Source organism: Bos taurus, chromosome 18, assembly GCF_002263795.3.
Source record: "Bos taurus isolate L1 Dominette 01449 registration number 42190680 breed Hereford chromosome 18, ARS-UCD2.0, whole genome shotgun sequence".
NCBI classification, from domain to species: domain Eukaryota; kingdom Metazoa; phylum Chordata; class Mammalia; order Artiodactyla; family Bovidae; genus Bos; species Bos taurus.
This window is the reverse complement of record NC_037345.1, coordinates 51735982-51763936: the sequence shown is the minus strand read 5'-3', so window position 1 is coordinate 51763936 and position 27955 is coordinate 51735982. Positions and strand designations below refer to the sequence as shown.

The 27955-nt window shown below is 53.9% G+C and overlaps 2 protein-coding genes across 8 annotated transcripts; one reads left to right on the top strand and one right to left on the bottom strand.

The window, feature by feature from the left end:
• The first annotated feature begins 172 nt into the window (after positions 1–172).
• Positions 173–19114, top strand: XRCC1 (X-ray repair cross complementing 1). 4 transcript variants are annotated; one of them, XM_005219403.5, is made up of 17 exons: positions 173–318; positions 1270–1362; positions 6871–6981; positions 12401–12559; positions 13355–13429; positions 13526–13631; positions 13814–13923; positions 14005–14110; positions 14315–14573; positions 14785–14901; positions 16167–16260; positions 16402–16537; positions 16796–16850; positions 16945–17084; positions 18219–18309; positions 18726–18801; positions 18904–19114. In XM_005219403.5, the coding sequence occupies exons 1-17, from the start codon at positions 268–270 to the stop codon at positions 19015–19017; spliced, it is 1893 nt and encodes a 630-aa protein (XP_005219460.1). In that variant the 5' UTR covers positions 173–267; the 3' UTR covers positions 19018–19114. The 4 variants fall into 4 exon arrangements, with proteins under 4 accessions (XP_005219460.1, XP_002695123.1, XP_005219459.1 ...); XM_002695077.6 differs by having other exon boundaries at positions 13999–14110; XM_005219402.5 differs by having other exon boundaries at positions 13814–14110; positions 16799–16850.
• Positions 19115–25176: 6062 nt separating this feature from the next.
• ZNF575 (zinc finger protein 575) lies at positions 25177–27446 on the bottom strand. Of its 4 annotated transcripts, none has more exons than XM_005219185.5 (4): positions 27265–27446; positions 26876–26985; positions 26361–26472; positions 25177–25899 (listed from the first exon to the last, which is right to left on the bottom strand). In XM_005219185.5, the coding sequence occupies exons 3-4, from the start codon at positions 26440–26442 to the stop codon at positions 25244–25246; spliced, it is 738 nt and encodes a 245-aa protein (XP_005219242.1). In that variant the 5' UTR covers positions 26443–26472; positions 26876–26985; positions 27265–27446; the 3' UTR covers positions 25177–25243. The 4 variants fall into 4 exon arrangements, with proteins under 4 accessions (XP_005219242.1, XP_005219243.1, XP_005219241.2 ...); XM_005219186.5 differs by having other exon boundaries at positions 26893–26985; XM_005219184.5 differs by lacking the exon at positions 27265–27446 and adding an exon at positions 27086–27257.
• Between the last annotated feature and the right edge of the window lie 509 nt (positions 27447–27955).

The window sequence follows — 27955 nt, the reverse complement described above, 5'->3', positions numbered from 1 at the left end:
GTGACCGGGAGGAGGGGCGAGAGAGCGGTTGGCCAGAGCGAGGCGGGAAAAGCGCGTTGCTAGGGAACTCGGCGCCTCTCGCTGCTCTCCGGAGAGATGAACTAGGCATGCGCACTAGTGACGTAACCGCCGGCGCGCCGCGGTTTGAAAGGCCCGAGCTTCCTGCGCTTGCGCAGTAAAGGCCGCCCGGGGCGCACCCCCTGTGAGCCCCCCAAACTCAGACCTTCGTGCATCTCTTGGGTCAGGCGAAGCCCACACGACGTTGACATGCCGGAGATCCGCCTCCGCCATGTGGTGTCCTGCAGTAGCCAGGACTCGGTGAGGGACTGGCGTGGGGGAGGGTGGAAGTAGTAAAGGAATTCGTCAGCGGGCTCTACAACTTTTGGAGTCTCACAGGTGTTGAAAAATATTCCGTATGCGGGGTGCTAAGAAAGAGCTTTATTGGGGTCCTTAAGAATTGCAGTTTGGGAGACAGGTTCCGGTAAACGGAGTGTTGGCAGAGGGAATCGGGCTTGTGAGGACAGAGGTCAGCAGGTTGTTAAAGTCGTGTGGAGAGAATTCTAATTGACTGTGATACACGGAAAGAAATATTTGGCTTTAAAGAAGAAGCAGTCCTGAGTTACCAGAGGGTAAGGGTCTGACACGTACGTTGAGGTTCTGGCACATATTCTGGATGCCTGTGTGAATACAATAAGTGGTCAAAAGGTCAGATTCCACTGTAGCTGCGACCTGCTTGGTCAGAATTCCTCAGTGGCCCCCCGGTCAATTTTAGAGAACACTTTTAGCAATACGGACTTCATTTTGGTTTTCCATTCACAAAGGGGACTTTGCTGAATTCTAGGAGGGTCATGGGAGAATTTCTGGGAGGCCATAGGGAATTCTGGAGAGATATGGATAGAGGAATTTGCTGAGAGAAAAGGAGGGTGTTTTGCTTCCTGGGAAGGAGCAGAGGTGAATTTCCAGGGGAGAATGTTGGAGGGGACTCGAGGTAGAGTGTGGGGGGATTTATTATTTTAACACTAGAAGGTTTTGTATTGGGGTACAGCCAGATAACAATGTTGTAAGTTTCAGGTGAACAGCAAAGGGACTCACACATGCATATACATGTATCCATTCTTCCTGAAACCCCAGAGTGTGGGGGGATTAATAAAGAAACTGAAACCTCGGTGATATCAGAGGGCTTGAGAGAACTCTCAGACTAATCTGAGAGCTGGGGACATAGCTCTCACCTCTGAACCCTAACGTTCACTTTTCTACTCTTCTCTCCAGACCTACTGTGCAGAAAACCTTCTCAAGGCAGACACTTACCGTAAATGGCGGGCAGCCAAGGCGGGTGAGAAGACCATCTCTGTGGTGCTCCAGGTGATTCTGCCAGTTGCCCCCCACCATCTTTCCCCCCCCCCTGCTGGGTGGCATGTGGGATCTTAGTTCTCTGACCAGGAACGAAACTGGAGCCCCCTGCCCTGGAAGCTCAGAGTCTTAACTACTGGACCCCCAGAGAAGTCTCCCTCCCTCCATCTCCTTAATAGAAAGCTGGAGGTCCAGGGTCCGGACTGTACTCTGGAGTTAACTGGCAGTGAGCTGAGGCACTGTCTCTTTGGTCCCCACCACCTCACCTGACAATGAGCAGTGTCCCTGTGCCCTTAGCAGAGGAGATGGGTGATGCAAGGACTAGGCCAGGAATGAATCCGTGTGTGGTCCAGGCAGGTTGCTGCTCTTTTCAGAGCCTTATCATCCTCAGTTGGAAGAGAGTAAACCATTGCCACACATTCTGCTTCTCAAGGCCCTGGGCTTAGGACTGGAAGGTGTCTCATATCATCTAAGGCAATCAACCGCATTTTAAAGATGGGGAAACTGAGGCCTGGGAAGGGCCGAAGTGAAGTGGCCAGTCTTAGTGACCATTGTGGAATGCAGAGTGCTTTGGTACGAGCTTGGTGAAGTTGGAGGGAGCAAAGGGAAAAGGGGAGCTTGACCCAGGATGGTGACAGACTTCCCAACAGGCTCTTCCCATCAGGCATAAGGAACTGGTGGGAGAAGCGAGCTAGCGTGTTCCCAGGGGCTGCTTGGGGGTTGCCCTGCGTGATCTGGCTCTGCAGGGTGTCAGATGGTGTTGGAGCTGTTATCACCCCTCATACATGGCGGTGCTGAGAGCTGAACCCAGTGTGGGTACTCTAGACACCTTTTTCTTGTTTCTTTGTGTCCATATGTTGACTTCTTTTCTCTTTTATATTGATTCATATTTGGCTGCGTTGGGTCTTAGTTATGGCATGTGGGATCTAGTTACCTGGCCAGGGTTGGGAACCTGGGCGCCCTGCATTGGGAGCATGGAGTCGTATCTACTGAACCTCCTGGGAAGTCACTGTCTTTTTCTTTTTTTAATTTTTGGCCACACCACATGACACTTTGGAGCCTTAGTTCCTCAGCTGCGTATTGAACCTGCCCCCAGCCCCCTGCCCCGTTGGAGGCATGGATTATTAACCACTGGACCACCAGGGAAGTCCTCCACTTCTTGATTTTGGCCGCATTCATCCCTCCAATGTCAGGGTGTTTGGGGAGTGATGCTGGGGACAAGGCCTACCAGATTGTGTTAAATATATTATCGTCTGTCTTACCCTGTGGCTCTGCAAATGTTTTGGTTCATAAACCTTTTTGCAAATTAGAGAGAAGCTAAGAATTCTCCTCCCAGGAATTATACTCAAAGTCACAAGATTTTGTGAGTTATTTTTGGACTTTTAATATTTCATAGTTCCCTAAGGTAGTATAGTCAGAATTATGAGAGCTAATGGTTTATTCAGAGTTACTACTGTTTGGGAATACCCTGGTGGGCCAGTGCTTAGGATTCCACTCCATGCCACGAGGCCCAGGTTCAATGCCCAACTTGGGAAAATGCCCCCCACCCCAGAAAAAAAAACCCTGGCAGTTACCATTCTAAATGCCTCATATGGGTTAGTTCATTGAATCCTTATAAAAATCCCATCACCTCCAATCTATTATTATCCCCTTGTATGATGAAGAAGCTAGGCCCAGAGAGGTTATACAATTTGCCTAGAGCCAGTATTTTCAACTGAGAGAGAGATGCAGGTGGCTGACAAGTTAATCTCAGGTGGAATTCAAGTCCCCATCTCTCCCTCTTACTCTCCCTGTGACCTCAGGCAAATGGTTTCATTTCTCAGAAGCTGTTTTCTCATCCGTCCATGGAAGATAATGTGATGGGAGCCCAGGGTTACCGTGAAAATGTGGTGACATAATGTTTTCAGAAGTGCTGTGTCACCATGCAGGTGTTTGTGTAAAGCGGGGGATTCACGTGTGTATTACTGGATGATCTTGCTGGGCTCTTTTATGATCAGGAACATCTCGTTTAATTCTGTACCACTGTTGCAGTGGGAGCAAGAGACAGGAAGTGGGGAGTGAGAGAGCCAGAGGAGCCAGACGAGGCTCAGGCTTCTCTGGCCTGGGAGACCGACGGGGACATGGCAGGACGTAGAGCCGGGGGGCAGCCTGAGAAGGTCATCCGCTGGTTGGATGCCAGCTTTGCCGTGGCTTTGGGACACACAAGGAACAGTATCCAAGGGACAGTTAGGGATTGGGCCTGGAGCTGGAGACAGAGCTGTAGGAGTTGTCAGCGCAGAGACAGGCCCTGGAGACTTGAGGGTGGATGGATTCATTTGTGGCTTCATTCATCGCAGCGCCTTCTGCAGGCCCAGCGCTGTTGTAGGCACATAGTGCCGCAGACATCCCAAGACAAACATCTGACCTGTGGAGATTTTATATTTGCAAGGGAAGACTGACAGATCAGTAAGTCAAACGTATGTCCGATGACGAGTGCTGGGGAGGATATTACAGTCGGGAGGAATGAGGAATGTCTCCAGTGGGAGAGGAGGCAGTGGCAAGGAGTTTTTTGACTTTAAAAATATATATATTATTTACTTATTTGGCTGAGTTGGGTCTTACTGGTCGCGTGCAGTATCCTTTAGTTGTGGGATGTGGGATGTAGTTCCCTGACCAGGGATGGAACTTGGGTCCCCTGTGTTGGGAGGGTGGGAGTCTCAGCCCCTGGACCACCAAGCAAGTTCCAAGATGTTGAGGTTTTACCACAAGGATTGAAACTGTGGAGTTGGAAAGCACTGTTGGCGTGTAGTCTGGCAGTTGGTCTGAATTTCTCTGCCGGTCATTACCTGTGTGTGACACGTGAGGCATTGATTTTCCTGTCTGCATCTCGGTTTCCCCATCCGTAAGGCTGGGGGAGTTAACTGACCCTTCCTCCCAGTGTGGTCTTGAGGATTCAGTGATGCCCGGCCCAGGAAGAGCTTTGCTCAGCGTGGTAGACAGAATAACAGCCCCCTAAAGGTGTCACAGTCTTCGCTGGTGACTCAGTGGTAAAGAATCTGCCTGCTCATGCAGGAAACACAGGTTCAATCCCTGGGTTGGGAAGATCCCCTGGAGAGGGAAGGAGCAACCCACTCCAGTATTCTTGCCAGGGACGTTGCATGGACAGAGGAGCCCAGTGGGCTACAGTCCCTGGGGTGGCAAAGAGCTGGACATGACTGGCCAGCTGAGTGTGCACACACACAAAGTTGTCTGCATCCTAATCCCCAGAACCTATGCATGTGTCCTTTACATGGAGAAAGAGACTTTGTGAGCATATTTAAAAAATACTTATTTGGCGGCATTGAATCTTAGCTGGGGCGTGCGGGATCTTCCGTCTTCGTTGTGGTGTGCGCAGTCCTTTAGCTGGAGCCTGTGAACTCTTAGCTGCAGCTTGTGGGATGTGGTTCCCCGACCAGGGTTCAAACCCAGACCCTCTGCATTGGGAGGGCAGAGTGTTAGCCACTGCACCACCAGAGAAGTCCCTGTAAGGATCTCGAGGGGGGATGGGCCTGGATGAATTGGGGGGAAGCAGTGTCATCACAAGGGTCCTTATCAGGGAAGGAGGGAGACAGGAGAACCAGAGAGGAGCTGTGGGGATGGAAGCAGAGGCTGGAGCGATGCCACTGCTGGCTCTGGAGCTGGAGGAAGGGGCCACCACCGAGGAGGGCAGGGGGCTCTAGAAGCTCAGACAAGATGAGGGAACGATTCTCCCCCAGAATGTCTAGAAGGAAGGCAGCCCAGCTGTCACTGGCTTTAGCCCAGCCTCATGACATCTGGTAAGTTACACAGCTGCTTCCTGTCTCAGTGGCTCGCCTATGAAGTGGAGATAAAGATAGATCCTGGCTCCCAGAGGTGTCGGCGGTCTTACAGGTACTACAGGGCTGCCACACTGTTTACACTTAGGTGCGGCCACAGTGGCTGTGCGTTGCAATGATTAGCATTCCGTGTCCCGTCAACTCCTTTCAGAAGTGGGGAGCCCCCTTTCACTCATGAGGAAACTGCAGCTCAGAGAGGTTTTATGTCACCCAGAACTGCACAGCTTGGCAGTGGCAGGGCTGGATTTGAACTCGGGCTGGCCTCCTCACAAGCCCAGGCTCCTTCCTCCGATGTAGGGACGTTCCTGTCTGTAGCAGGGTGCCAGCAGAGTCTCCAGGCCACCTCCCAGCTGGGAGGTGACATTGCAAATTGGGCCATCACATGTTCCTGGCTGTGTGGGGCGGTGGACTAGGAACTTTTGGGGGGTCACAGTCACTTCTAATTCTGTGAGCCAAATCAAACAACCCCAGAAACTTTCCAGGTGGTCCAGTGGTTAGGAATCCTTGCAATACAGGGGCTACAGGTGTGATCCCTAGTCCGGGATCTAAGATCCCATGTGCCTTGGAGTAACTAAACTCGGTCATCCAAACAAAGGATCCTACAATGAAGATCCCCAGTGTCGCAACTGAGACCCGAGTTAGCCAAATAAATAAATAATAATATTAAAAGCCCCAGGATAGAAAGTAGGAGATTGCTTCAGCCCCTGTAGCTGCCTCCACGCCCACATGACTGTCTATGCGTTTACGTCAGACGGGACTGTCAGAGACTTTGAGGGAAGACTTCCTACAGTCAGTTCTTGTTTTTGGCCATGCCGGGTCTTCATTGCTTTAGCATGGCCTTCCTCTAGTTGCATCGAGCAGGGGCTACTCTCTGGTTGCAGTGAGTGGGCTTCTCATTGCAGCGGCTTCTCTTGTTTCGGAGCACGGGACACAGGCTTCAGTAGTTACGGCACATGGGTCAGCAGTTGCACCTCACGGGCTCTAGAGCACAGGCTCAGTAGTTTTGGCTCATGGGCTTAGTTGCTCCGTGGCATGTGGAATCTTCCTGAGCCAGGGGTCAAACCCCTACACTGGCAAGCGGACTCTTATCCCCTGAGCCACCAGGGAAATTCAGTTCTTTCCTTCTTTCAACAAATAATCATTGAGCAGTGACTAATAACACTTCCTGACTGGTAGCTACAGGGTGCCTGCTGTATGCCATGCCCTGTGAATGTGGTATTTATGTGCATAATCCTACATAGGGTGATCATCCCCACTTTACAGATGAGGAAACTGAGGCTCCAAGAGCTGAGCTGACCAGGCCCCTGCCCTCAGGGAGCATCCATGGGATCCTGTGTGATTGCTGGCAGGGGCAACTAGCGTGCCCTTTGTCTGCATAGCACCGCCAAGGAGAGTTCCGTGGTGCCGGGTCAGAAGCCGGTCAGGCAGAGTCTGGTGGAGCCGGCAACGTGGGTGCCGGGTTGTAGGCAATCGGTCAGCGTCTGTTTTCCAACTCTGACTCCACATCCTGTGCTGTGTACAGGGGACATGGTGGCAGCCTGCAGCCCTGCCCCCTCTGTCACTGAGTTGACTTGGAAACGAGACAAGGTAGCCCGGATGGGGGTTGTCCATCTTCTGAGGTCCCACAGGGAAGCCAGGTGGGGCGCGGGACAGAGCGGCACTGACCTGGGCCTTGCCTCCCCTGCAGTTGGAGAAGGAGGAACAGATCCACAGCGTGGACATCGGGAATGACGGCTCAGCCTTCGTGGAGGTGCTGGTGGGCAGCTCAGCTGGAGGTGCTGGGGAGCAGGACTATGAGGTGAGCTGGGCCTTGAGGTGTGCCCCCCGCTGATCCCTGCCCCAGATGCCCCATTGCCACCCCAGGGTTTCCTAGCCCCTGGGCCACCTCAGCCCTTCAGAGGAGCCCAGGGCTCAAAGAGATAAAGAGCCGACCCAGGTGATAAGCTGTGTGCCAAAACGGCATCACAGTTGCAGAAAGAACCAAAGGCACCTCTGTGTTTTATGACTCAGGCATCTTAGTGGCTCAGCTGGTAAAGAATCTGCCTGCAATGCAGGAGGCCCAGGTTCAGTCTCTGGGTCGAGAAGATACCCTGGAGGAGGGCATGGCAACCCACTCCAGTATTCTTGGGCTTCCCAGGGGGCTGAGTGGTAAAGAATCTGCCTGCAATGCAGGAGACCCAGGTTCAATCCCTGGATCAGGAAGATCCACTGGAGAAGGGAATGGCAACCCACTCCAGTGTTCTTGCCTGGAGAATCCTATGGACAGAGGAGCCTGGCAGGTTACAGTCCATAGGGTCGCAGAGAGTCGGACAGGACCGAGCAACTAACACTTTCCCTTTCCCTACTTGAGAGCAAAACTGCTTTTATCTGGTCCCAGAACTTCTCCAAGATGTCCCGGCAAATTGATATTCCAAATTGCTTGGGGCGCCTCTGTGAGCTACTTGATTCGTGACAAATGTGTACGAGTCTCTTGCTGTATTACGAATATTTTAAATGTTGACCCAATCCCTTTTTTTTAAATGAGTTAAATTAATGCAAGCAGGACTGGGGAGATCATAATGAGCCAGCTGGTGAGTCAGCCAAATGTTTTGGGGAAAAATAAACATATTGTTGGAGAAGGCAATGGCACCCCACTCCAGTACTCTTGCCTGGAAAATCCCATGGATGGAGGAGCCTGGTGGGCTGCAGTCCATGGGGTCGCTAAGAGTCGAACACGACTGAGTGACTTCCCTTTCACTTTTCATTTTCATGCATTGGAGAGGGAAATGGCAACCCATTCCAGTGTTCTTGCCTGGAGAATCCCAGGGACGGGGGAGCCTGGTGGGCTGCCGTCTATGGGGTCACACAGAGTCGGTCACGACTGAAGCCACTTAGCAGCAGCAGCAGCAGCAAACATATTGTGAAAAAGAGTTTATAATTTTAAGTGAATGAATCTGTTTTCTACAAGAAATGGTTTTTTCCTCGCAGTGAGAAATTGTTTTTAATTGAGGTATATTTTGCGTATAATAAAACTCACAGGTCATCGTTCTGACAGATGTACATACCTGGGTAACCATCCCCCAGGTCGAGACATAAAACACTGGACTTCCCTGGTGTTCCAGCGGCTCAGACTCTGCCTTCCATTGCAGAAGTCCTGGGTTCGATCCCTGGTTGGGGAACTAAGGCCCCACATACTTTGGAGTGTGCCCCCAAAAAAAGAAAAGAAAAATGACACAGAGCATCTCCGGCCTACCTGCAAGCTCCCTCGTGTCACTTGGGTCACTTCTCCCACCCTCAGCTCAGGCCGCCACAGCTCTTTTCTGTCACTGCAGACTAGTTTTGCCTTTCCTAGAATTACATATAAGTGGCGTTACAGTATGCGGTCTTCAGGTATTTCTGTGTGTGTGGCTGGCTTCTTTTGCTCTATACTGTTTTTTGAGGGTCTAACATATTGTGTGTAGGTTAGCGGCCTGTTCCGCCTTATTGCTGAGAAGTTTCACTGGAGGCAGAGATCTCAACGTGTTCCTCCATTCTCGTGTTGACAGGCCTCTGGACTGTTGCCACTTTTTGGTGGCTGTTTTTGTCAGCACCTTGAGGCTTTCAGGATCTTAGTTCTCCAGGCAGAGATTGAACGCAGACCCCAGGAGTGCAAAGTGCAAAGGAGTGAAAGTGCAAAGTCCCCTCAACACTAGACCGCCAGGGAACTCCCTGCCACTTTTTGATTATTATGAACACAACTGCTGTGAACCTTCTTGTACAAGCCTCTGGATAGAGATCTCTTTGGGGTAAATACTTAAAAGAGTTGAATTGCAGTGTCTTCAGGTAGATCTCTGTTTTAACTTTATTGGAAAAGTGAAAGTGAAGTCCCTCAGTCATGTCCGACTCTTTGCGACCCCATGGACGGTAGCCTACCAGGCTCCGCAGTCCATGGGATTTTCTAGGCAAGAATACTGGAGTGGGCTGCCATTTCCTTCTCCAGGGGATCTTCTCGACCCAAGGATCAAAGCCAGGTCTCCTGCACTACAGACAGACGCTTTACCATCTGAGCCACCAGGGAAGCCCAGACTACAGCTTCTAGTATTGTGGTGGTTTAGTCACTAAAGTCGTGTCCGACTCTTGCAACCCTGTGGACTGTAGCCTGCTAGGTTCCTCTGTCCATGGGATTCTCCAGGCAAGAATACTGGAGTGGGTTGCCATTTCCTTCTGCAGCCTTATTAGAAATGGATAGTTTTCCGGAGTGGCTTATTCCGTTTTACATTCCCTTCAGCAGTATATGGGCTCCACACCCTTATTTATACTTGATGTTGCCAGTCGTTATTTATGTCGCTGGGCCAGGTCTTAGTTGTGGTCATATGTGGCATGCAGGATCTAGTTCCTTGACCAGGGATCAAACCCAGGCTCCTTGCATTGGAAGTGTAGAGTCCTAGCCACTGGGCCACCAGTGAGGTCCTGCCAGTCTTTTAAATGAATATGTGTGTTGAATTTTATCAAGTACTTTTTCCATCATGCAAGGTACATTCCAACCAGTGAGGTTTTCCTTGAACACACATTCTTATTCTAAAGGTTCTAGGGGATTCCCTGGTGGTCCAGTGGTTAGGATAGGAGGGCATGGCAACCCACTCCAGTATTCTTGCCTGGAGAGTCCCATGGGCAGAGGAGCCTGGAAGGCTACGGTCCATAGGATCACGAAGAGTCGGACATGAGTGAAGTGACTTAGTTAGCATGCACACGTGGCGGCCCAGTGTTTACGATGCCACTGTCATTGCCAGGGGCCCAGATTCAATCCATCTCTGGTTGGGGAACTAAAATCCCACAGGCTGTGCAGTGTGATGAAAAATAACAATAATAAAATAAAGGTTTTATAAGGTGCGAAAAGGCAAATTGATGGCACGTTATGTTTTAAAGAGTTTATTTAAGCCGACAACTTGAATCAAAAACTAGGTAGCCAAAACTAAAAAATTATTAGAGGTGCTTTGTGGGTGGGCTAGGACAAAGGTTTGTAGAGCGAAAACAGGAAAGCAGAGCAGAGCAATTATGTAATTGGCTTGAGCGTGAACTTTTTAAATTAATCATTTTTATTGGGCTACAGTTCCTTTCCAATGTTGTGTTAGTCTCCACTGTGCAGCAAAGTGAATCAGCTGCACGTGCACACATATCCCCTCCCTCCTGGATTTCCTCCCCATTGAGGTCAGCACAGAGCCCTGAGTGCAGCGCCCTGCACTGTACAGAAGGATCTCATCAGCCATCTCTGCCCTAAAGGGTATCAGGAGGATACGCGTGTCGGTCCCAATGTCCCAGTCCACCCCACCTCCCTGGAGCTTAAACGATTGCCTTACTTGGGAAAATCAAGGGACTTGGCTGTTCATGATTAGTTGATTACATTTTCTTATGTTTGAGTTCATCGACTCTTGCTTAAATTTTGATTGATTTACTGAAGCTACCTAAGGCTTTAGAGTCACCCAGTCTAATGGCCTCCTTGTTTAAAATTTTACATAAAATCAACCATCTTTGGGGCAATTAAAGATGCCTTTCTTCCTGAGTTGGAGCTCATGCTTTGAACTCCCTGTTCTCCCTGTTCACATCACGTTGTTGTTCAGTCACTAAATCCCTTCTGACTCTTTTCAACCCTATGGACTGTGGCACTCCAGGCTTCCCTGTTCTTCACTGTCTCCCAGAGATTGCTCAAACTCTTGTCCATTGAGTTGGTGATGCCATCCAACCACCTCATCCTCTGTCACCCACTTCTCCACTCGCCCTCAGTCTTTCCCAGCATCAAGGTCTTTTCCACCAAGTTGGCTGTTTCTATCAGGTGGCCAAAGTATTCCTGCCGTGTAGAACCCTTTGATTCAATCAGGCTCTGTGTCACCTGAAGTCAGTAACAAGGCAGACACCAACATGAGTGCCACCCACTGTATCAGTCAGGGTCCCACCAGGAGGCAGAAATCACACCAGTTAGTTTAACAGAGAGAATTAATATAAAGAATTAGTAACTAAGTATTGAACTAAAGAGGCCAGAAGACACAGGTAGAACACAGAAGCAACTGCTGGGAGCAGCCACCACCCTTAGGGTTGGAGGAACAAAAGGAAGAGGTTGGAATTGTTGAAATGTGGGTGTTTTGAAGCTTGGAGGTGAACCCTTGGGGCTGAAACTCAGATCCTGAGGAGGGGGTGATCCCTAGCTGGTTCTGGTCTACCCTGAGAATGTGCAGTGAGGCTAGTTCTGCAGGTCCTGGGATGCTGCAAACTGAATTCACTTGTGCAACTCCCCCCACCCACCCCCCACCCCCAACCTCCCGGGAAGAACTGCTGCACAAGCGGCAGTAAAGCACACCTGAGATGCTGCCCACCTGATCTGCAAGAAGCCACCTCCCTTCTTCAGCCTTGCAGCCTCTCTCTCTCTCTAGCTCCCCCTGCTGGCGGAGCCTGACAAGGAGCAGCTGTCAATTAGAAATGTCTCCAGCGTCCCAGAGCTGAGACACCAGTGTGGAATTTTTTTTTTAATATAAAAAAAGTTTTTTAAATTTTTTCTTCTTTTTAATTTTTCCATTATATTCCTTTATTATTTTATTTATTTGATTTTTTTATTTTTCAAAGATGGGTCTGAACTGAGAAACAGTCAAAAAATTTTTTAAATTGATTAATTTATTTGTTTGGCTGTGCCAGGTCTTAGTCATGACACACTAAGATCTTCAGTCTTCATTACAGTACGTGGGATCCAGTTCCCTGACCAGGGATCAAACCCAGGCCCCCTGCATTGGGAATGCAGTCTTAGCCACTGGGCCGCCAGGGAAGTCCAGAGACAGTCAATTAATAGTGGGTGTGTCTCCCCTACTCTTTGGTTTCTGGGCTGTTCCTTCGGGCCCTAACACTTCCCTTCTGCTCCCTCAGTTGTGCATTTCTGAAAAGTCATTGTGAATATCCTCTGCTGGGGCCTGCCGATCTGGGAGGGTTCCCAAGGCTGTGCAGCCCTCTGCATGTCCAGATATGGAAGACTCAGGAGGAATTTAGAGAAGGGTGGTTCAGGTCTGGGAGTAGAAGGATCCCTCTGGGGCCTGTGTCAGGGAAGGACCGACAGGACACCCAGGAAGAAGAGAAGCGTCTGAAAGCCTTGAGCGCTGAGGCAGAGCTGGGTCTGGAGACCCCCTAGTCTCTGCTCAGGCCCCTGCGCTCTTCCATTCCCTAGGAGGTGTCATTGCCACCAGCCAGGCCTGGTCCTTAGCCACTCTGCCTTTTCCCAGGTCCTTCTGGTCACCTCGTCTTTCATGTCCCCTGCCGAGAGTCGCAGTGGCTCAAACTCCAACCGCGTTCGTATCTTTGGGCCTGACAAGCTGGTCCGGGCAGCAGCAGAGAAGCGCTGGGACCGAGTCAAAATTGTCTGCAGCCAGCCCTACAGCAAGGTACCCAGGGTGGGAGCGGGGTCCTTGGTCCCGCACCACGGGAGAGGCGAGAGGCTGATACTGAGTCCCCGAGGGCTGGGAGGGCCGGACAGTCCGCCTCCCCGGGGAATTACAAGGAGGCTGGGCCCCTGCGTTCTCTGAAATTGGCTTTCCGTCCTCCCCATATAGGAATCTTGGCTTCCTGCAGGGAGATTGGGAAGGGTGACCTGCAAGTTCTCACGAGAATTGGGAGGGGGATCTGCTGACTTGTGGGAGATGTGTGGCTTCTTAGAGCGGGGCCTCAGAGTTAGCATCTTGAGATCTGGAGTCAGAACGCTGGTTTAAAACCTGGCTGCTGTACTCCTTAGGTCTGTGATCTCAGGCTAGTGACTTCACCTTTCTGGCCATCCTGGGATCCAGGATCCTTCCATCTCACGGTTCTGCATCCATCCAGCAGAGGAGGAAAGAGCCGGGAGCATTTCTGACTCACGGAAGTGGCACACGGCCCTCCTTCCCATTCCTTGGGCAGGAAATTGGCAGGCAGGGTGGATTTGCCTAGACACCCTGCAGCCTTTGCCAGTTGCTCTGAGGCTCAAGGGCTGAGCATGTAAAGGGCTTTGTGCTGAACCTGACCCCAAGTTAGGGCTCAGTGACAGCTTGTGGTTATTATCCTTGTCATGATCAACCAGGCAGCTCCCCAGATGTGTGTATCCATTGGAGGGAAAGAGTCAGGAAGGGGTTTCTCTAAACGAAAGGGATGGGGGCCAAGCCTTTGTCCTTGGCCAGACTCCCTGACTCCCACCCTTCCTCTCCCAGGATGCCCCCTATGGCCTGAGTTTTGTACGGTTTCACAGCCCCCCAGACAAAGACGAGGCCGAGGTCTCATCCCAGGTAAGCTCTGCCTGCCCCTGCCCAGAGCCTTCTCCCCACCTCTTCACCCTCACCTGCCAACAGCCCTCCCACTGCACTGACCTTGTGGGACCTTAGAAGGTGACCAAGCTCGGCCAGTTCCGTGTGAAGGAGGAGGATGAGAGTGCTAGCTCCCTGAAACCTGGGGCTCTCTTCTTCAGTCGTATCAACAAGACACCCCCAGGTGAGGACGGAAAGCCTGGGTCCTGAGCAAGTAAAGGCTGGGGGCCTGGATCCTGGGCCTGAGGGAGTGGGGGCTGGGGCCTGGACCCTTGGTCACTGCTGGGTCTTGGGAACAACACTTTGTGACCCAGAAGGCCTGAGGGTCCAGCCCCCTCATCCTGGATCCACTCTCCCCCTCTGCAGTGGCAGCCAGTGACCCGGCAGGACCCAGCTATGCAGCGGCTACACTGCAGGCCTCCAGCGCCGCCTCCTCAGCCTCCCCGGCCTCCAAGGCAGCAGGCAGCGCCTTCAAGGTGAGATCACCAGACCCTGGGGGAGCGGAAAAGGAGGAGAGGAGCTGGAGGCCTCAGCACAACCCACCCCCTAAGCCTCAGGAGTCCCCCAAAGGCAAGAGGAAGCTGGATTTAAACCAAGAAGAAAAGAAGACCCCCAGCAAACCATCAGCTCAGCCCCCACTCCCTGCCCTCAAAAGACCCAAATGTGAGCAAACTGGATTCCTTGTTCCCACAGAGGGTCCGAGGGTGGAGGGGCGGGGATCCTGGGTCTGAGGGAAGAGGGCCTGGGGGTCTGAACTCCTGGGTCTGAGAGAGGAGGTGCTGGGAGCCTGAACTCCTGGGTGTGAAAGAGGAGGGGGGCGGTGTAGCCCTACATTTTCTAACTGAATCCACTCTCTGGCTTCCCCAGTGCCAGCTCCTGCCCGTACCTCAGCCACTCCCCGCACCCCTGCCCCAGCACGAGGGGCAGCACCAGGGAAGCCCCGAGGAGAAGGCGCTGAGCCCAAGGCCCCCCGCGCAGGCCCGCAGGAGCTGGGGAAGATCCTCCAGGGTGTGGTGGTGGTGCTGAGTGGCTTCCAGAACCCCTTCCGCTCGGAGCTCCGGGACAAGGCCCTTGAGCTGGGGGCCAAGTATCGACCGGACTGGACTCCAGACAGCACGCACCTCATGTAGGCCCGCGTCCCCTCCTGTCACTCCCCGCTGCCCCTTCTCCGACTTTTCCATCTGCTCCGTCCTGCTCTCTCTCTGTCACCTCGCCTCTCTGTATCCTCTGCCTCTTGTTCTCTTTCTTTTCCTCCCTCCGCCCCTCTGTCTCTCTCCCGTGCCCCTTGTCTCTTTGCCTTTGCCACTCAGACCGCCCTCCATTCTGCTCCCCACCAGCTGCGCCTTTGCCAACACCCCCAAGTACAGCCAGGTCCTCGGCCTCGGAGGCCGAATCGTGCGCAAAGAGTGGGTGCTGGATTGTCACCGCATGCGGCGGCGGCTGCCCTCGCGGAGGTGAGGCCTCTCTGCACACGTGTGGTTTACACACGCACACGCACACCCCAACCCTGCCCCTCATCCCCGTGCCAGGCAGCGCCAGGCATCTGGGGAGAAATGAGGCTGTGGCCTGCCAGCCCGGAGTCAGCCGACTTCCCAGAGGAGGAGGGGCAGGGCTGGGAGATGGGGAGGAGAGGGAGGGCGTCCCCAGGGGTCCCAGGAGGGCTCTGGGAAGTCTGCTTAGCAAGGGAAAAGGCTGCAGGCTGGAGAAACAGCGTTCACAAAGGCTCAGGGTGGAGAATGAAGTGTTGGGACCTGTTGACATTCATTCATCTGAAACCCCTGTGTGGTGTCAGGCTGGGCTGCCCACCGCTGGACCCCAGACATCGGTCCCTCCTTTTGAGAGCCTGTGACTTTGATGAGGGGCCAGACTTATTGTGAAATACTTTGGAGGGCCCACAGGGACAACTGCAGTGAGCCAGGGTTCTTCCAGGAGGAGAAGAGGTTTGCCAGGCTGAACAGAGGCAGGAGCCGAGGCTGGGTCAGCCTGGCGTCTGTCGGGAGGAGGGGCTCCCTTAGCAGTCTGAGCCCCTGGACCACCAGGGAAGGCCCCACCACTTTAAGCCTTCTGAGTCTTCCCACGAGCCACGGCTCTACAGTGAGGGTGACTTACCAGAAAAGGGTGTCACCAGGCTGGAAACAACCGTATCACGTGCAGAAGGGTCTTAACGTGGGGGCCAGGGCAGCACCGCCAGCAGGTTCACTTGCTTCTGCTGCGTGCGCACTCTGCCCTGGATTTGGGGCCGCTTGATCTCTCTGGGCCTCCATTTCCTCATCTGTAAAATGGGGCTAAAAATAGCACCCGCTTCAGGATTCAGCGACTCTGAACCTGTCAAGTGTTGGCAACAGTGCCTGGCACATGGGAAATTTGCTTTTGAGATTTTCCCCTTAATCAGTAGACGTTCTCCTAATGAGAAACTGACTTTGATGCTTTAAGGAGAGAATTATTTCTGATTTCTTTTGTTTGTTTATGAAATGAGACATTTCTTCCCTCAGAGGGAGGGGAAACCAGGGATTGCTGTGGTCTATGGTGTGGGTGGCTGAAGGTCCACGGGGCCCTTCTGGAGCTGGGAGAAGGGGCAGACCAGGAGGGAGACCACAACTGCACCCTGAGGATTTGTTTATTGATAGTAAATTCCAGTGCCTGCTGCTTCTTAAGCCCCCTCCCCACCTCCCCTGGAGGACATGTCTGCTGTTGGTCTGAGGCCCAATCCCTCCCCCAGGTACCTCATGGCTGGGTCAGGCTCGAGCAGCGAGGACGAGGGGGGCTCTCACAGCGGCGGCAGTGGGAATGAAGCCCCCAAGGCTCCCCGAAAGGTCCATGTCCCCTGCCCGGCATGGGGGAGGGTGGAGTCGGGGGGACATGGTACCCCAAACTCTCTACTCCTGTCTCCTGCGGGCACACACTCACACCCTCATTGCCCCTTCCCTCCTCCCTGACCCACCCTCCCTCCTCAGCGCCCCCAGACCAAAGCCAAGCCCCCTCAGGCAGCAGGACCTAGCTCACCCCAGAGACCCCCAACCCCAGAAGAGACCAAACCAGCCTCACCAGGGGCCCAGGAAGATAATGACGACACTGAGGCGGAGCAGTCAGGTCAGAGTCTGAGGGAGGAGCGGCTGAAGACCCAGACTCCCTCATCTAAAAGGGGAAGGAGTTCCAAGTCTGAGCTCCTGGGTCCAGCGAGATGGGGCTGGATCCCAGACAGTGGATCTGGGGGGCGGGGGGGAGGCTGCCTCCTCACCCCCAACTGAATCTGGGGGCCGATTGAGTTGGGTGTTGGGACACTCCACCTGTGCTCAGGTGTGAGGCTGGGAGGTAGAGGCCTCAAGCCGACTAAGTGTCTGCTCACAGAAGGACAGGACAACGGGGCAGAAGACTCTGGGGACACCGAGGACGAGCTGAGAAGGTAGGGTGGGGCTGGGTGGTCGGGGTGGCCCCGACCTTGGGTGGAGGGGGAGCCGGTCTGCACGCTCCTTCCCCACCCTCCGTGGCCTCCCCAGGGTGGCCGAGCAGAAGGAAGAAAGGCAGCCCCCTGGTCAGGAGGAGAATGGTGAGGACCCGTACGCGGGATCCACAGATGAGAACACGGACCACGAGGGCCCCCCGGAGTCTCCCGACCTGCCAGTTCCCGAGCTCCCAGGTGGGAACCCCTCCTCCCGATGTGGGGTTTGCCCTGTCACTTGTCTGAGGTGACTTGCCCCAGGCCCCCCGGGATGGCCGCTGCCCACTCTGACTTGTCTCCCAGGCTCCTCGCCCTCCTCCCTGACCTTTGCCACCTCCGTATCCTCTCAGGCCTATTCCCTTCCTGTCAGCATCCTTTCTTGTCTGTCCCGTCCTGACTTCCGCTGTGACCACCTCCCTCACAGCCCAGCCCCCCGCCAGACCCCCTTTAGCTTCTCACCCCCTGACAACAGGGGCCTTGGCTTCAAGACCAACCCGGGGGCTTTAAGAATCTGCAGGTACCCCGGCTGCACCCCCGGGTTCAGCTTTGTCAGTGAGGGGTGGGGCTCAGGGAATACAGATGCACCGATCTCTGTTGGGACCCGCTTTGCTATTCATCACCCCAGACGTGGGGGCAGGCGGAGCCTCTTCTGGTCAAGAATGAAAGGAGAGGGACTCCCTAGGTGGTCCAGTGGTTAACACTCCAGGTTTCCTGTGCAGGGGGCTCAGGTTTGATCCCTGGTCAAGGAACTAAGATCCCGTGTGTGGCGTGGCGCAGCCAAAAGAGAATGAAAGGAGAGCCGGACAGTCAGAGGCTCTGAGTGGAGGTGAGGGTCTGTGGCCACCGGAAAAAGCCATTTCCACCTGGTTCCTCACAAGTGATGGGCAGGAACATACTCTGATCCTTCTCCAAAGCCCCAAACGTGACCTTGGCAAGTTAACAGAAAATCATGTTAAACTGGAATGAAGAGCCACCCCGAAGGGCAGCGCCAGAGAAGGCACTGGTTAAAAGGAGTGGGCCAGCCCGTCGAGGAAGTGGCAGGATGTGAAATTTCCAACCCAGACCAAGTTAAGGAACTGACTGACCTGGTGTAAGAAACACATTGCCACTAATAGTATCTTTTACCATCAATGTAAAACAAAACCCCGTTAGGCCTCTCTAGAACCACTGCTTGTCAGGGATGGCTTCTGAGAGTGTCCACGGACATTCCTCACCCCATCCAGCCGCTGCGCCTGCCTTCTTGTCCAGTCTGAGTGTCTCGTGGCTCCTGGCTGGCACCCCGGGACTCCAGGGGTTCACGTTGGCTCTCCCCGCCCCATCTCTCCCCTGCAGACTTTTTCCAGGGCAAACGCTTCTTCCTTTACGGGGAGTTCCCAGGGGACGAGCGGCGGACGCTCAGCCGCTATGTCACAGCCTTCAACGGGTCAGTCTCCAGGGGCGGGGGGTGGGGGGGTGAAAGGTCATGGGGAAGATGGAGAAGGAATGTACCCTGAGGGTCGACACAGGCTGTGGAGCTCCGTGCCAGCCCTGCTCGCTGTGCTGGGGCCCTGGATGCATAGCTTCCCACACCACACCCCCAAACTCCCCACCCCCGACCCCTTGACCCCCATTTCCTCTTCTCTAAAGTGAGGCTCCTCACCGCCCTTATGAAAGGATTGGTGCTGGCAGGAGCTGGCGGTTTCATGGATACGGCGAGCCTGGCACGTGGGAGTGGGGGACCCACGGGTGGCCCACAGGGGCGATGGGTGGGCATGGAGAGAGGACGGCCTCAGAGTGGTTGGGGAGGAGGGCGTCAAGAGAAGGGGCGCCGATTCTCCGCCTCTTCGCGTCTCCCGCCAGGGAGCTTGAGGACTACATGAGTGAGCGGGTCCAGTTTGTGATCACCGCGCAGGAGTGGGACCCCAGCTTTGAGGAGGTGAGTGCTGGAGGGGCAGGGAGAGGAGGCCCCGCCTGCCCCAGCACATCCCCCAGCCCCTCCTGGCTGACACGTTCCTGCCACTGCCCCCGCCCCTTGCAGGCCTTGACGGACAACCCCTCCCTGGTGTTCGTCCGCCCCCGCTGGATCTACAGTTGCAACGAGAAGCAGAAGTTACTTCCCCACCAGCTCTACGGGGTGGTGCCCCAGGCGTGAAATGTGTGTGCACACACATGGACGCATACACACACGCACATACGTGCACGCATACACACACACCCACACGAGTTTAATAAAGGAGACTTTGCTTGGAGCAGCTGCCCCTCCGCTCGCGCCTCTGAGAACCCCCTCAGGCTCCCTGCTTTCTGTCTCAGGTTCAGTTCCACTCGCCTCTGAAGGCCGGGTCTGTGGGCCACCTGATGGCTCCTGTCCTGGAGTCTGCGGAAGAGCTCTCTGTCCGGGGCCTGGTTGGGGAGGAGCTCCTTGTTACTGTCCCTGGTGCCTCCCCGCTTTGGCAGCAGGTGGCAGGGGATTGGGAATCTGACAGCATCACCGCTCAGCTGGTTTGGATCCCCGGACCCCATCCCCGTATCTCGGTTGTCCCTCTGGGGGTCCTGGGATGCTCAGGGGGTGGCCTCCCTCGAAGTCTCAGTTCCTCTGGGCCAAGGACATTTCCCTTTCTCCAGGGCTCTCAGAAGTAGCTGTGAAACCATCTCCAGCCTGCTTTGACGTCACCACATTTGGGAGGGAGAGCTAGGTCAGGGGCATTTAAATCACCCTCCACAAATCCCAGACCCCCTTTAAGGCTCCACCGTATTTAAGGTGGGAACTGACCTGGGTGTTAGAGAATCAGGGTAGAAGGTGGGGGTGGGATGGGGGACTTATCTGGTGGTCCAGTGGTTAAGACTCCGTGCTCCCAATGCAGGGACATGGGTTCAATCCCTGGTTGGGGGAGATCCAGCATGCCATGTAGCACAGCCAAAAAAGTATGAAACAAAATAAACACAACCACCTTTAGGACTTCCCTGGTGGTCCGGTGGTTAGGACTATGCAATTCCACTGCAGGGAAGATGGGTTCAATCCCTGGTCAGGGAACTAAGATCCTGCATGCCATTCGGTGTGGCAAAAAACAAAAACTTGGCAGCAGTGAAATGAACAATTCACTTCCTCAGCCACACTGGCCGCACTTCCAGTGCCCACTGGCTGCTGCTCTGGACAGTGCCGATGGAGAGCCTTCCCTCACTGTAGAAAGCAGAAGGACAGGGCAGCCCTGCAGTGCAGTGGACGGGAGCCTAGAAGCTCGAACTTCATCCTAGGGAGGACAAAGGGCAGGATCAGAGCTGGGGAGCAAATGACCACAAACTTAGTGTCTTAAAGGTTATAACCTAGATTTGGGGTCCAAAATGGGTCTCGCCAGGCTAACCATCAAGGCGCAGGCAGGGCTCTGCTCCTCCTGGGCCTCTGGGAGAGAATCTGCGTCCTTATCTTTCCCAACTTCCAGCCCATGACCCATCCCCTTTCCATCTTCAAAGCCAGCGACGGCCGGTGGAGTTCTCACGCTGCATCACTCTGACACTGACTTCTTGGGATTATGCTGAGCCCACCTGGATAACCTGGGATAATCTGGTTTTAAAGTCAGCCAGTTAGCAACCTTCCTTCCTTATGCTGTCTTTAAAATCTTTTATTTATTTCTGACTGTACTAGGTCTTCGTTGCTGTGTGGGCTTTTCTCTTGTTGCACCAAGCGGGGAGTACTCCAGTTGAGTTGCCCGGGCTTCTCATTGCGGTGGCTTCTCTCATTGCTGAGCACAGGCTCTAGGGTGGGTGAGCTTCAACAGTTGGGGCACATGGGCTCAGTAGTTGTGGTGCCCAGGCTTAGTTGCTCTGAGGCCTGTGGGATCTTCCCAGGTCAGGGGTCGAACATGTATTTCCTGCATTGGCAGGTGGATTCTTTACCACTGAGCCATCAGGGAAGCCCCCTTATGCTCTCTTAATTCACCTTTGCCATGTAACATATCCACAGGTTCCAGGGGTTAGGCTGTGGGTGTCTTTGGGGGGTCATTACTGTGCCAAGCACACCCACACACTGGGGCTCTGGTGTGCCAAATGAGACATGAGTCCCTGCTCTTATGGGGCTGACATTCTGCTGGGGGTCAGAGATGGCGAGTGTCTTGCAGCATGGCAATAAACCCTGTGTGAGCAGAAAAAGCTGGGTGGGGTTATCCAGCGATGAGAGTGACAGGGTCATGGGGAAGGCATCTCAGAGCACTCACCCATCGGCAGGGACTCGGGAGAAGCAAGGGAGGGTCTGGGGAACCATTCCAGGCAGAGGAAAAGCAAGGCAGGAACACATGCAAGGAGCAGCAGAGCATCAGGATGTCAGGAAAACGGAACCCACCCAGACTCAACACTGTCCCCTTGTTTGTATGCGTGCGCAGTCCTGTCTGAGAGTTAGGCCTTGAGGAGCTATTGTTTGAGCTCAGATCTGAAAGGTGGGGAGGATGGAATGCAAGGTGGTTTGTGGAATCTCCAGCACCAGGGGCATGATGTGTGTGCGTGCTGAGTCCTGTCTGACTCTGATCCCATGGACTATAGCCTGCCAGGCTCCTCTGTCTATAGGAATTCGCAGGCAAGAATACTGGAGTGGGTTGCCATGCCCTCCTCCAGGGGACCTTCCCAATCCAGGGGTCAAACCCGTTTATCGTGTGTCTCCTGAATTGGCAGGCTGGGTTCTTCACCAATAGCGCCACCTGGGAAGCCCTGTCCTCTTGTCGGTATGACCAAATCTCATCTCTCCAGGAGTCAGCTCTCTGGTCTAGACAAGCTAAGGTTGGACCAGATGGACACATCCCAAATGAGTTTGTGTCCTTGAGATTCGGATAGCGGTGTGGTTGCTTCCCAGAAGATCTGCTAAGACAGGCTCCATGGTAAACATGGGCACAGGCCACACTGCCGACTTCCGAGGAGAGATCCTGCCCCTTGGCTCTCCCTCCCCCAGGGAGGGGAGCCTGCCATCCTGTGGCCTCGTTTTCATTTGTCTGGAGCCTGATGCTGGAGATTCCACAAACCACCTCACATTCCATCCTCCCTGCCTTTCAGATCCGAGCTCAAATAATAGCTCCTCAAGGAGACCTTTCCTAACTCTGTATCTGACAGCATATGCCAGGTATACACTCATAATGAGCTTCCCTGGTAGCTCAGCTGCTAAAGAATCTGCCTGCAGTGCAGGAGACAGAGACGCAGGTTTGATCCCTGGGAAGATCCCCTGGAGGAGGGCATGGCAACCCACTCCAGTATTCTTGCCTGGAGAATCCTACAAACAGTGGAGCCAGGCAGGGAACAGTCCATAAGGTTGCAAAGAGTCAGACAACTGAAGCGACTTAGCATGCATACACTTACAATACTGTATCTTTGGACTTCCCTCCTGGTCCGGCAAAGGACTGCATCCCCAAAGCAGGGGGCATGGGTTTGATCCCTGGACAGGGAACTAAAATCCCACATGCCATATGGTGGGGCCAAAAAAAAAAACCCAACCCTTATGTATCTTTATCATAGTTGTAACTTGGTTTGCTTATGGTCAGATTCACCAGTCTTTTCCTCTACAATTTATACTTTTTGTGTCAGTTTCTCTGTCTCTGAGGTTACTAAGATATTCTTTTATTCCCATCTAAATGCTCCAGAGTCTTATGTCTCAAACTTAGATCTTAAATCACTAGGAACTTAATTTTTGTGTATGCTGTAAGGTGGAGAGCTGTATTCATTTGTACACTGCTGTAACAAATTACCAAGATCACAGGATTTAAACAATACAACTTTTATTTTCTTACAGTTCTGGAGGTCAGTAAACCAAAATCAGTCTAAGTTGGGGTAAAAACTTGGTGATGTCTGGGCTGTGTTCCTTCTGTCTTTTAAAATTTATTTTTAATTTAATGTATGTATTTAAAATTTTATTTTGCTGTGTTTCTTCTGGAAGTTCTAGGGTAGAATCCATTTCCTCGCCTTTTCTAGCCTCAAGAAGCTGCCTGCATTCCTTGACTCGTGGCCCCCCATCACTCCAGTCTTTGCTTCCATTGTCACATCTCTGGCTCCTGTGCCTCCGTCTTTCCCATGTAAGGACCCTTGTGATTACATTGGGCCCACTGGAATAATCAGGTTAATCTCCCATCTCAAGATGAGATCCTTCGTCATGTATGCAAAGTCCCCTCTGCCGTGTGGAAGCCAACACAAACTCAGGTTCCAGGGATTAGGACGTGGACGTCTTTGGGGGACCATTATTCTGCCGGGTCTCATTTAATTTTCTTCTCTTATCTCTCAGCTCATTTCCCGATTAGCTATCCTGCCCCGGCTCGTCTATGGCTGGGACTGGCAAACTACAGTCCACGGGTTGAATCCGCCCACCGGCTGTTTGTAAATAACGTTTTATTGGAACATGGCCACGCTCATCCTTATATCCTAATGTGGCTGTCTGCCTTTACGGCACAGCAGCAGAGCTGGACAGTGGTGGCAGACCCTGTATGGCCTGCAAAACCTAGTAAGATCTGCTGCCCAGCCTCTGAGTATACAGGGGGGGAGCATCTCCTGACAGGACCTTGTAAGCACAGGTCTGTATCTGAGCTCCCAGTGCCGAACCTCCAGCCTGTTCCCAAGCCAACATCACCAGCCTCATTATGACAGCTGTGTAATAATTCTTCGAATGGGGGGAGGTGAGGCTCCCCTACTTGTTCAAAGTGGGCTTGGCTTCTTTACCTTTTTTTTTTTTTAACCTATATGTTGTACAGTACTATTTCTAGACAATATTTATTTGGCTACACCAGGAGATAGTGGAGGACAGGGAAGCCTAGCGTGCTGCAGTCCATGGGGTCACAAAGAGTAGGATGCGACTTAGCCACTGAAGGACAACCAGGTCTTAGTTGCAGCACATGGGCTCTTTGATCTTCATTGCAGCTGGTGGGATCTAGTTCTCTGACCAGGGATCAAACCTGGGCACTTTGCATTGGACACATGGAGGCTTAGCCACTGGACCACCAGAGAAGTTCCTTGGCTTCTTTCTCTTGTTTTTGCAACTCTGGCTGGTGTCCACCTCCTCACTAGACCAGGTCTGTCTTGTCCATTGCCGTGTTCCTAACACCCTGTGCAGGGCCCAGCTCACAGTACCTGCCTAATACATGTCTGTAGAATGAACAGCAGTCCACTGTTAGCTCAGTCATCCTTGTTTTATAGCAGGAGAAACGGGCTCCAAAAGGGGAACCATCTTTGCCCCAAAAGATGCTTGTAAAGGCCTTATAATACTCCCATTTGGAAATTCCCTGGCAGTCCAGTGGTTAGGACTCAGTGCTTTCACTCCAGCAGCCTGGGTTCAGTCCCTGGTTGGGTATCTAAGATTGCGAAAGTTGTGCAGTGTGGCCAAAATTTTTTTTTAATTCCCATTTTATAGATAAAGCATCTAAGTCCAGAGAAATCACAAAACTTGTCTGAGGCCCTGAGGCTTTTACGTAGTGGGTCAAAGATGGCTCCAAAGCTTGGGCTTTAAAAAAATTTGTATACTTCTGGTAGTATACCCTTTGTGCTTGCTTTTATGATTTAGTATGCCTTGGGAATTCTACATGTCAGTACATGTAGAGCTGACTTTCCCCTCTGCAGCTACATCTTCCATTCTGTGGCTGTACTGTAATTCCTTAGCTGGTCCCCTATCAATGGGCACTCAGGTTATTTCTCATCTTTGGCACTACCATTGTACTGCAGTGAACATCCTTAATCTTATATCCTTCCCCCCCCCCCCCCCCCAAGTGCTAGGATAAATTCTTAGACGTGGAATAGCTGACATGAACATAGACACATTCAAACTTCTTTACACCTATAGTTGGGGGTTCCCTGATGGCTCAGAGGGTAAAGAATCTGCCCACAGTGCAGGAGACCAGGTTCAATCTCTGGGTCAAGAAGATCCCCTAGAGAAAGGAATGGCTACCCACTCCAGTATTCTTGCCTGGAGAATTCCATAGACAGAGGAGCTTGGGGGGCTACAGGGACCTATGGTGTCGAAAAGAGTCGGACACGACTGACTAACACACACACACACAGTCAATGGCCAAAGTGGAGGCACTAATTTAAACTCACAAGGAGAGCTTGTCTCCACACTCCTCAGCAGCACACAATGCTAGCAGTTTAACCTTTGCCATACGAATAGGTGGGGTGGAAACCAGAGCCAAGACCTTTCTAACCACGCCTCCAGGTCCAGGGTTGGGACTCAGTGCAAACTCTTATGGATGACACTTTCCTTTCCCCCAAACAAAGGATTCCTCCGCCTCCAAGTTTGAGCCCAATGCGGGGTCAACTTCCCTTTCGTCTACCTGGAAGAGGCAAGTCCATACAGCCTGGCTTAGAGATGCCACCTCTTTATTGACGGGGGCTGGCAGCAGAAGGAGCCAGTGAGCCAAGAGGAGCGCTCACTCCCGCTCCCCGGGGCTCTCCGGCTGGTGGCTGCGCTGGTGAACGAGTAGGAGGCGTCTCTGGCCAAACGCCTGACTGCAGCTGGAGCAGCGGTGCCGCGCGGTGGCCTGGCTGCCCGGCGCGGTCGGGGGGTCGTGGCACAGGCGATGGGCCGCCAATTTGGAGGGGAATGAAAAAGCCTTGGGGCAGTGTGGGCAAGGATAGGGGCGGGCGTCAGTGGCATGGTGCGTGTGGCGGTGGGCCGCCAGCTTGGAGGGGTAACAGAAGGACTTGGGGCAGTCGGGGCATGGGTAGGGGCGGGTGGGCGCGTGGGTCCAGAGGTGGGCTGCCAGCTTGGAGCGGTGGCCAAAGGCCTTTGGGCAGTGCGGGCACGGGTGCGGGCGGGCGCCGCTGTGCGTGAGGCGGTGGGCAGCCAGCTTGGAGGGGTAGGAGAAGGCTTTGGGGCAGTCGGGGCACGGGTGGGGGCGGGCGCCGCCGTGTGCCAACCGGTGGGTGGCCAGCTTGGACGGGTACGAGAACGCCTTGTCACAGTCAGGGCAGCGGTGCGGGCGCTGGGGCGGGGGTCGCCGACGGGGTCGGGAAGGCGCCCCCGTGGAGGCAGCGGGCTCTGGAACAGACTGGCTGGGCTTCTGCGGCGGGCCCTGGTCGGGAGCTAGGGAACAGGCGGGTTGGTGGGCTCCAGAAAGCAGCTAATGCCCTGAATCTAGACCAGACTCCCCCTAGACCTTGACATTTTAGGGTATCTGGACACCTCAAGGGTCATATTGAGGTTCACCAAATGGCTTGATCCTGCTCCTCACCCACTGCCATGCATCCTCCTAAGGCAGGCTCCAAAGAGTTACATCTCTGGAACCCCAGACCTAAGCTTTCCCAAAGCCACTAAAGTGTTCGTTTCCAGGATCCTCCCAAGTGATAACCCTGAAATCCCTACAGAGGATCACTGAGGTCCCCCAAAGACAACCTGGAGGATTCCCCAGAACGTTGCGTTTTAGGGATCCGAAATGGTTATCACCCTGGGCCCTCAAACTGTCACCCTAAGGTTCCCACAATACGTGACTCTCTTGGCCCCAATTCCTGGAGAACGCCCCCTACCCCGGGTGGAGACGCCCTCACCTTCTCTTTTGATCACAGGCTCCTTGTCAGTGGGACTAGGCTCGGCGCCCCCGGCCGCAGACTCCGTCTCTCGCTCCAGCATCCTGCTGGCCCAGAAACCTAGAGGGAGGACCTAGCCGGGAGAGGGGGCGACGCCGGGGGTTATCAGGCTGTTGGGGATAGGACTGAGAGCCCATATTCAGGGGTTGGTTTGTTCAGGAGCAGGAGCTATCACGTCGGGTCCTAGAAGGCGAGGGTGGGTGGAGCCTAAGGGCGCAGTGGGCGGGGTTACGCAAACCCGACCCAGAAGCAGTCTGGAACCTAGACCCCGCGATTGAGCCTTCCGGCGGAGTGGGTGGGGCCTCTACAACTTTAACTCCCAGCCGCCCCGGGCGCGGAGCAGGCGGGGCTTAAGCCCAGGGTGGGCGGGACCGGCCGCGGATGGGTGGAGCTATACAATTAGGACCCGAAGTCGGTTGCTCAGCAACTCTGTCCCAGGGGAGGGGCCTACGAGCTCAGTGTGCGGTAATACACACCCAATAGGTAGCTTTACCCGGCTCTTGGCTCAGTCTCAGTCCATTGACGCCGCGTGCACTGCCTTTCAACCACGGAGTGGAGCTGGAGACGTGGAGAGGAGAGGGGAGACCTGGAGAAAGACACAGAAAGAGCGTGGCTCGTGTGTTGCGATCCAGAGACCCATAATGGACTTCTCCCTCGAGGTCGCAAGCGTCCGAGCCTTCACGCACCCCTTGGGATCATGGCATTCGGGCATCAATGTAACCTCCCAAGGCTCAGGGGGCAATGCAGCCCCTCCGGAACCTATGCATCAGGACCCCAATGGGTCCTTCTCCGGGAACTGTGGCGTGCAGGCCCCACTCCACTTCCCGAGACCCAGGTGCCTGGGTCCGAACCCCTGCCCCCTCACCTGAGGACGGCCCCTCCCTGGGGGCGGGGCTCCGGGCCCCTCCCTCGGCGGCCGTGGCCACTGCAGAGCTGCCTTCGGATGCTGGGGAGCTGCACCACCCGGCGCGCGCCCAACGACGGGAGGGAAAAGGAGGGAGCGCGCGCGAGCTGCTGGGCCCAGCCTCATTTCCATCCCCTCCTCCCACGCCGAGACGTTGGGGGCGTCAGTTCGCATGCGCAGTCGCGGCTCGCGGGGGCTGCTGCGGAGGAGATGGAAAGGAAGGAGTGGGTGGGTTCTCTAGGCCAGCGAGTTGGCGAGCAGGCGCACAGCTACAGGCCGAAGGACCGGAGGAAAGTGTCCTGCGGCTTGCGGGGCCTACGGTGGCTGGCTGGGGTCAAGTACGTGCAGGAGTTAACCTAACTCGGAGATCACTGAGACAGCCTTCTCTTTTTATGTTCCCCTTCTTTTCGAGAATTCCGCTGGGAGCTTGAGTTCCGTCTCGCGAATCAGTTTCAAGAACCCGCTTCCTATTCTCCCCTTAAAGGCATTGGCAAGGAAAGGGTAGCCATTTCCTCGAGAGAGGACGGAAGCGGGACTCCAGGCTCAGAGGGAGCCGATGCCCAGTGCAAGTCACGTTATTTGCACAGCGCCCGACACTTTTCGCCGTTGGGTGATTAACGATTCTCAGCCCCTCGCACCCCAATGCTAAGGC

Coding starts and splice junctions, on each gene's coding strand:
- XRCC1 (XM_005219401.5), top strand. CDS start 268: ATGCCGGAGATCCGCCTCCGCCATGTGGTGTCCTGCAGTAGCCAGGAC. Junction 13,430..13,525: donor AGGCCGAGGTCTCATCCCAG/GTAAGCTCTGCC, acceptor GTGGGACCTTAG/AAGGTGACCAAGCTCGGCCA. Junction 16,851..16,944: donor ACCGAGGACGAGCTGAGAAG/GTAGGGTGGGGC, acceptor TGGCCTCCCCAG/GGTGGCCGAGCAGAAGGAAG.
- ZNF575 (XM_005219184.5), bottom strand. Junction 26,473..26,875: donor CGGGTAAAGCTACCTATTGG/GTGTGTATTACC, acceptor TCTCCCGGCTAG/GTCCTCCCTCTAGGTTTCTG. Junction 25,900..26,360: donor GCCTGTGATCAAAAGAGAAG/GTGAGGGCGTCT, acceptor CCTGTTCCCTAG/CTCCCGACCAGGGCCCGCCG.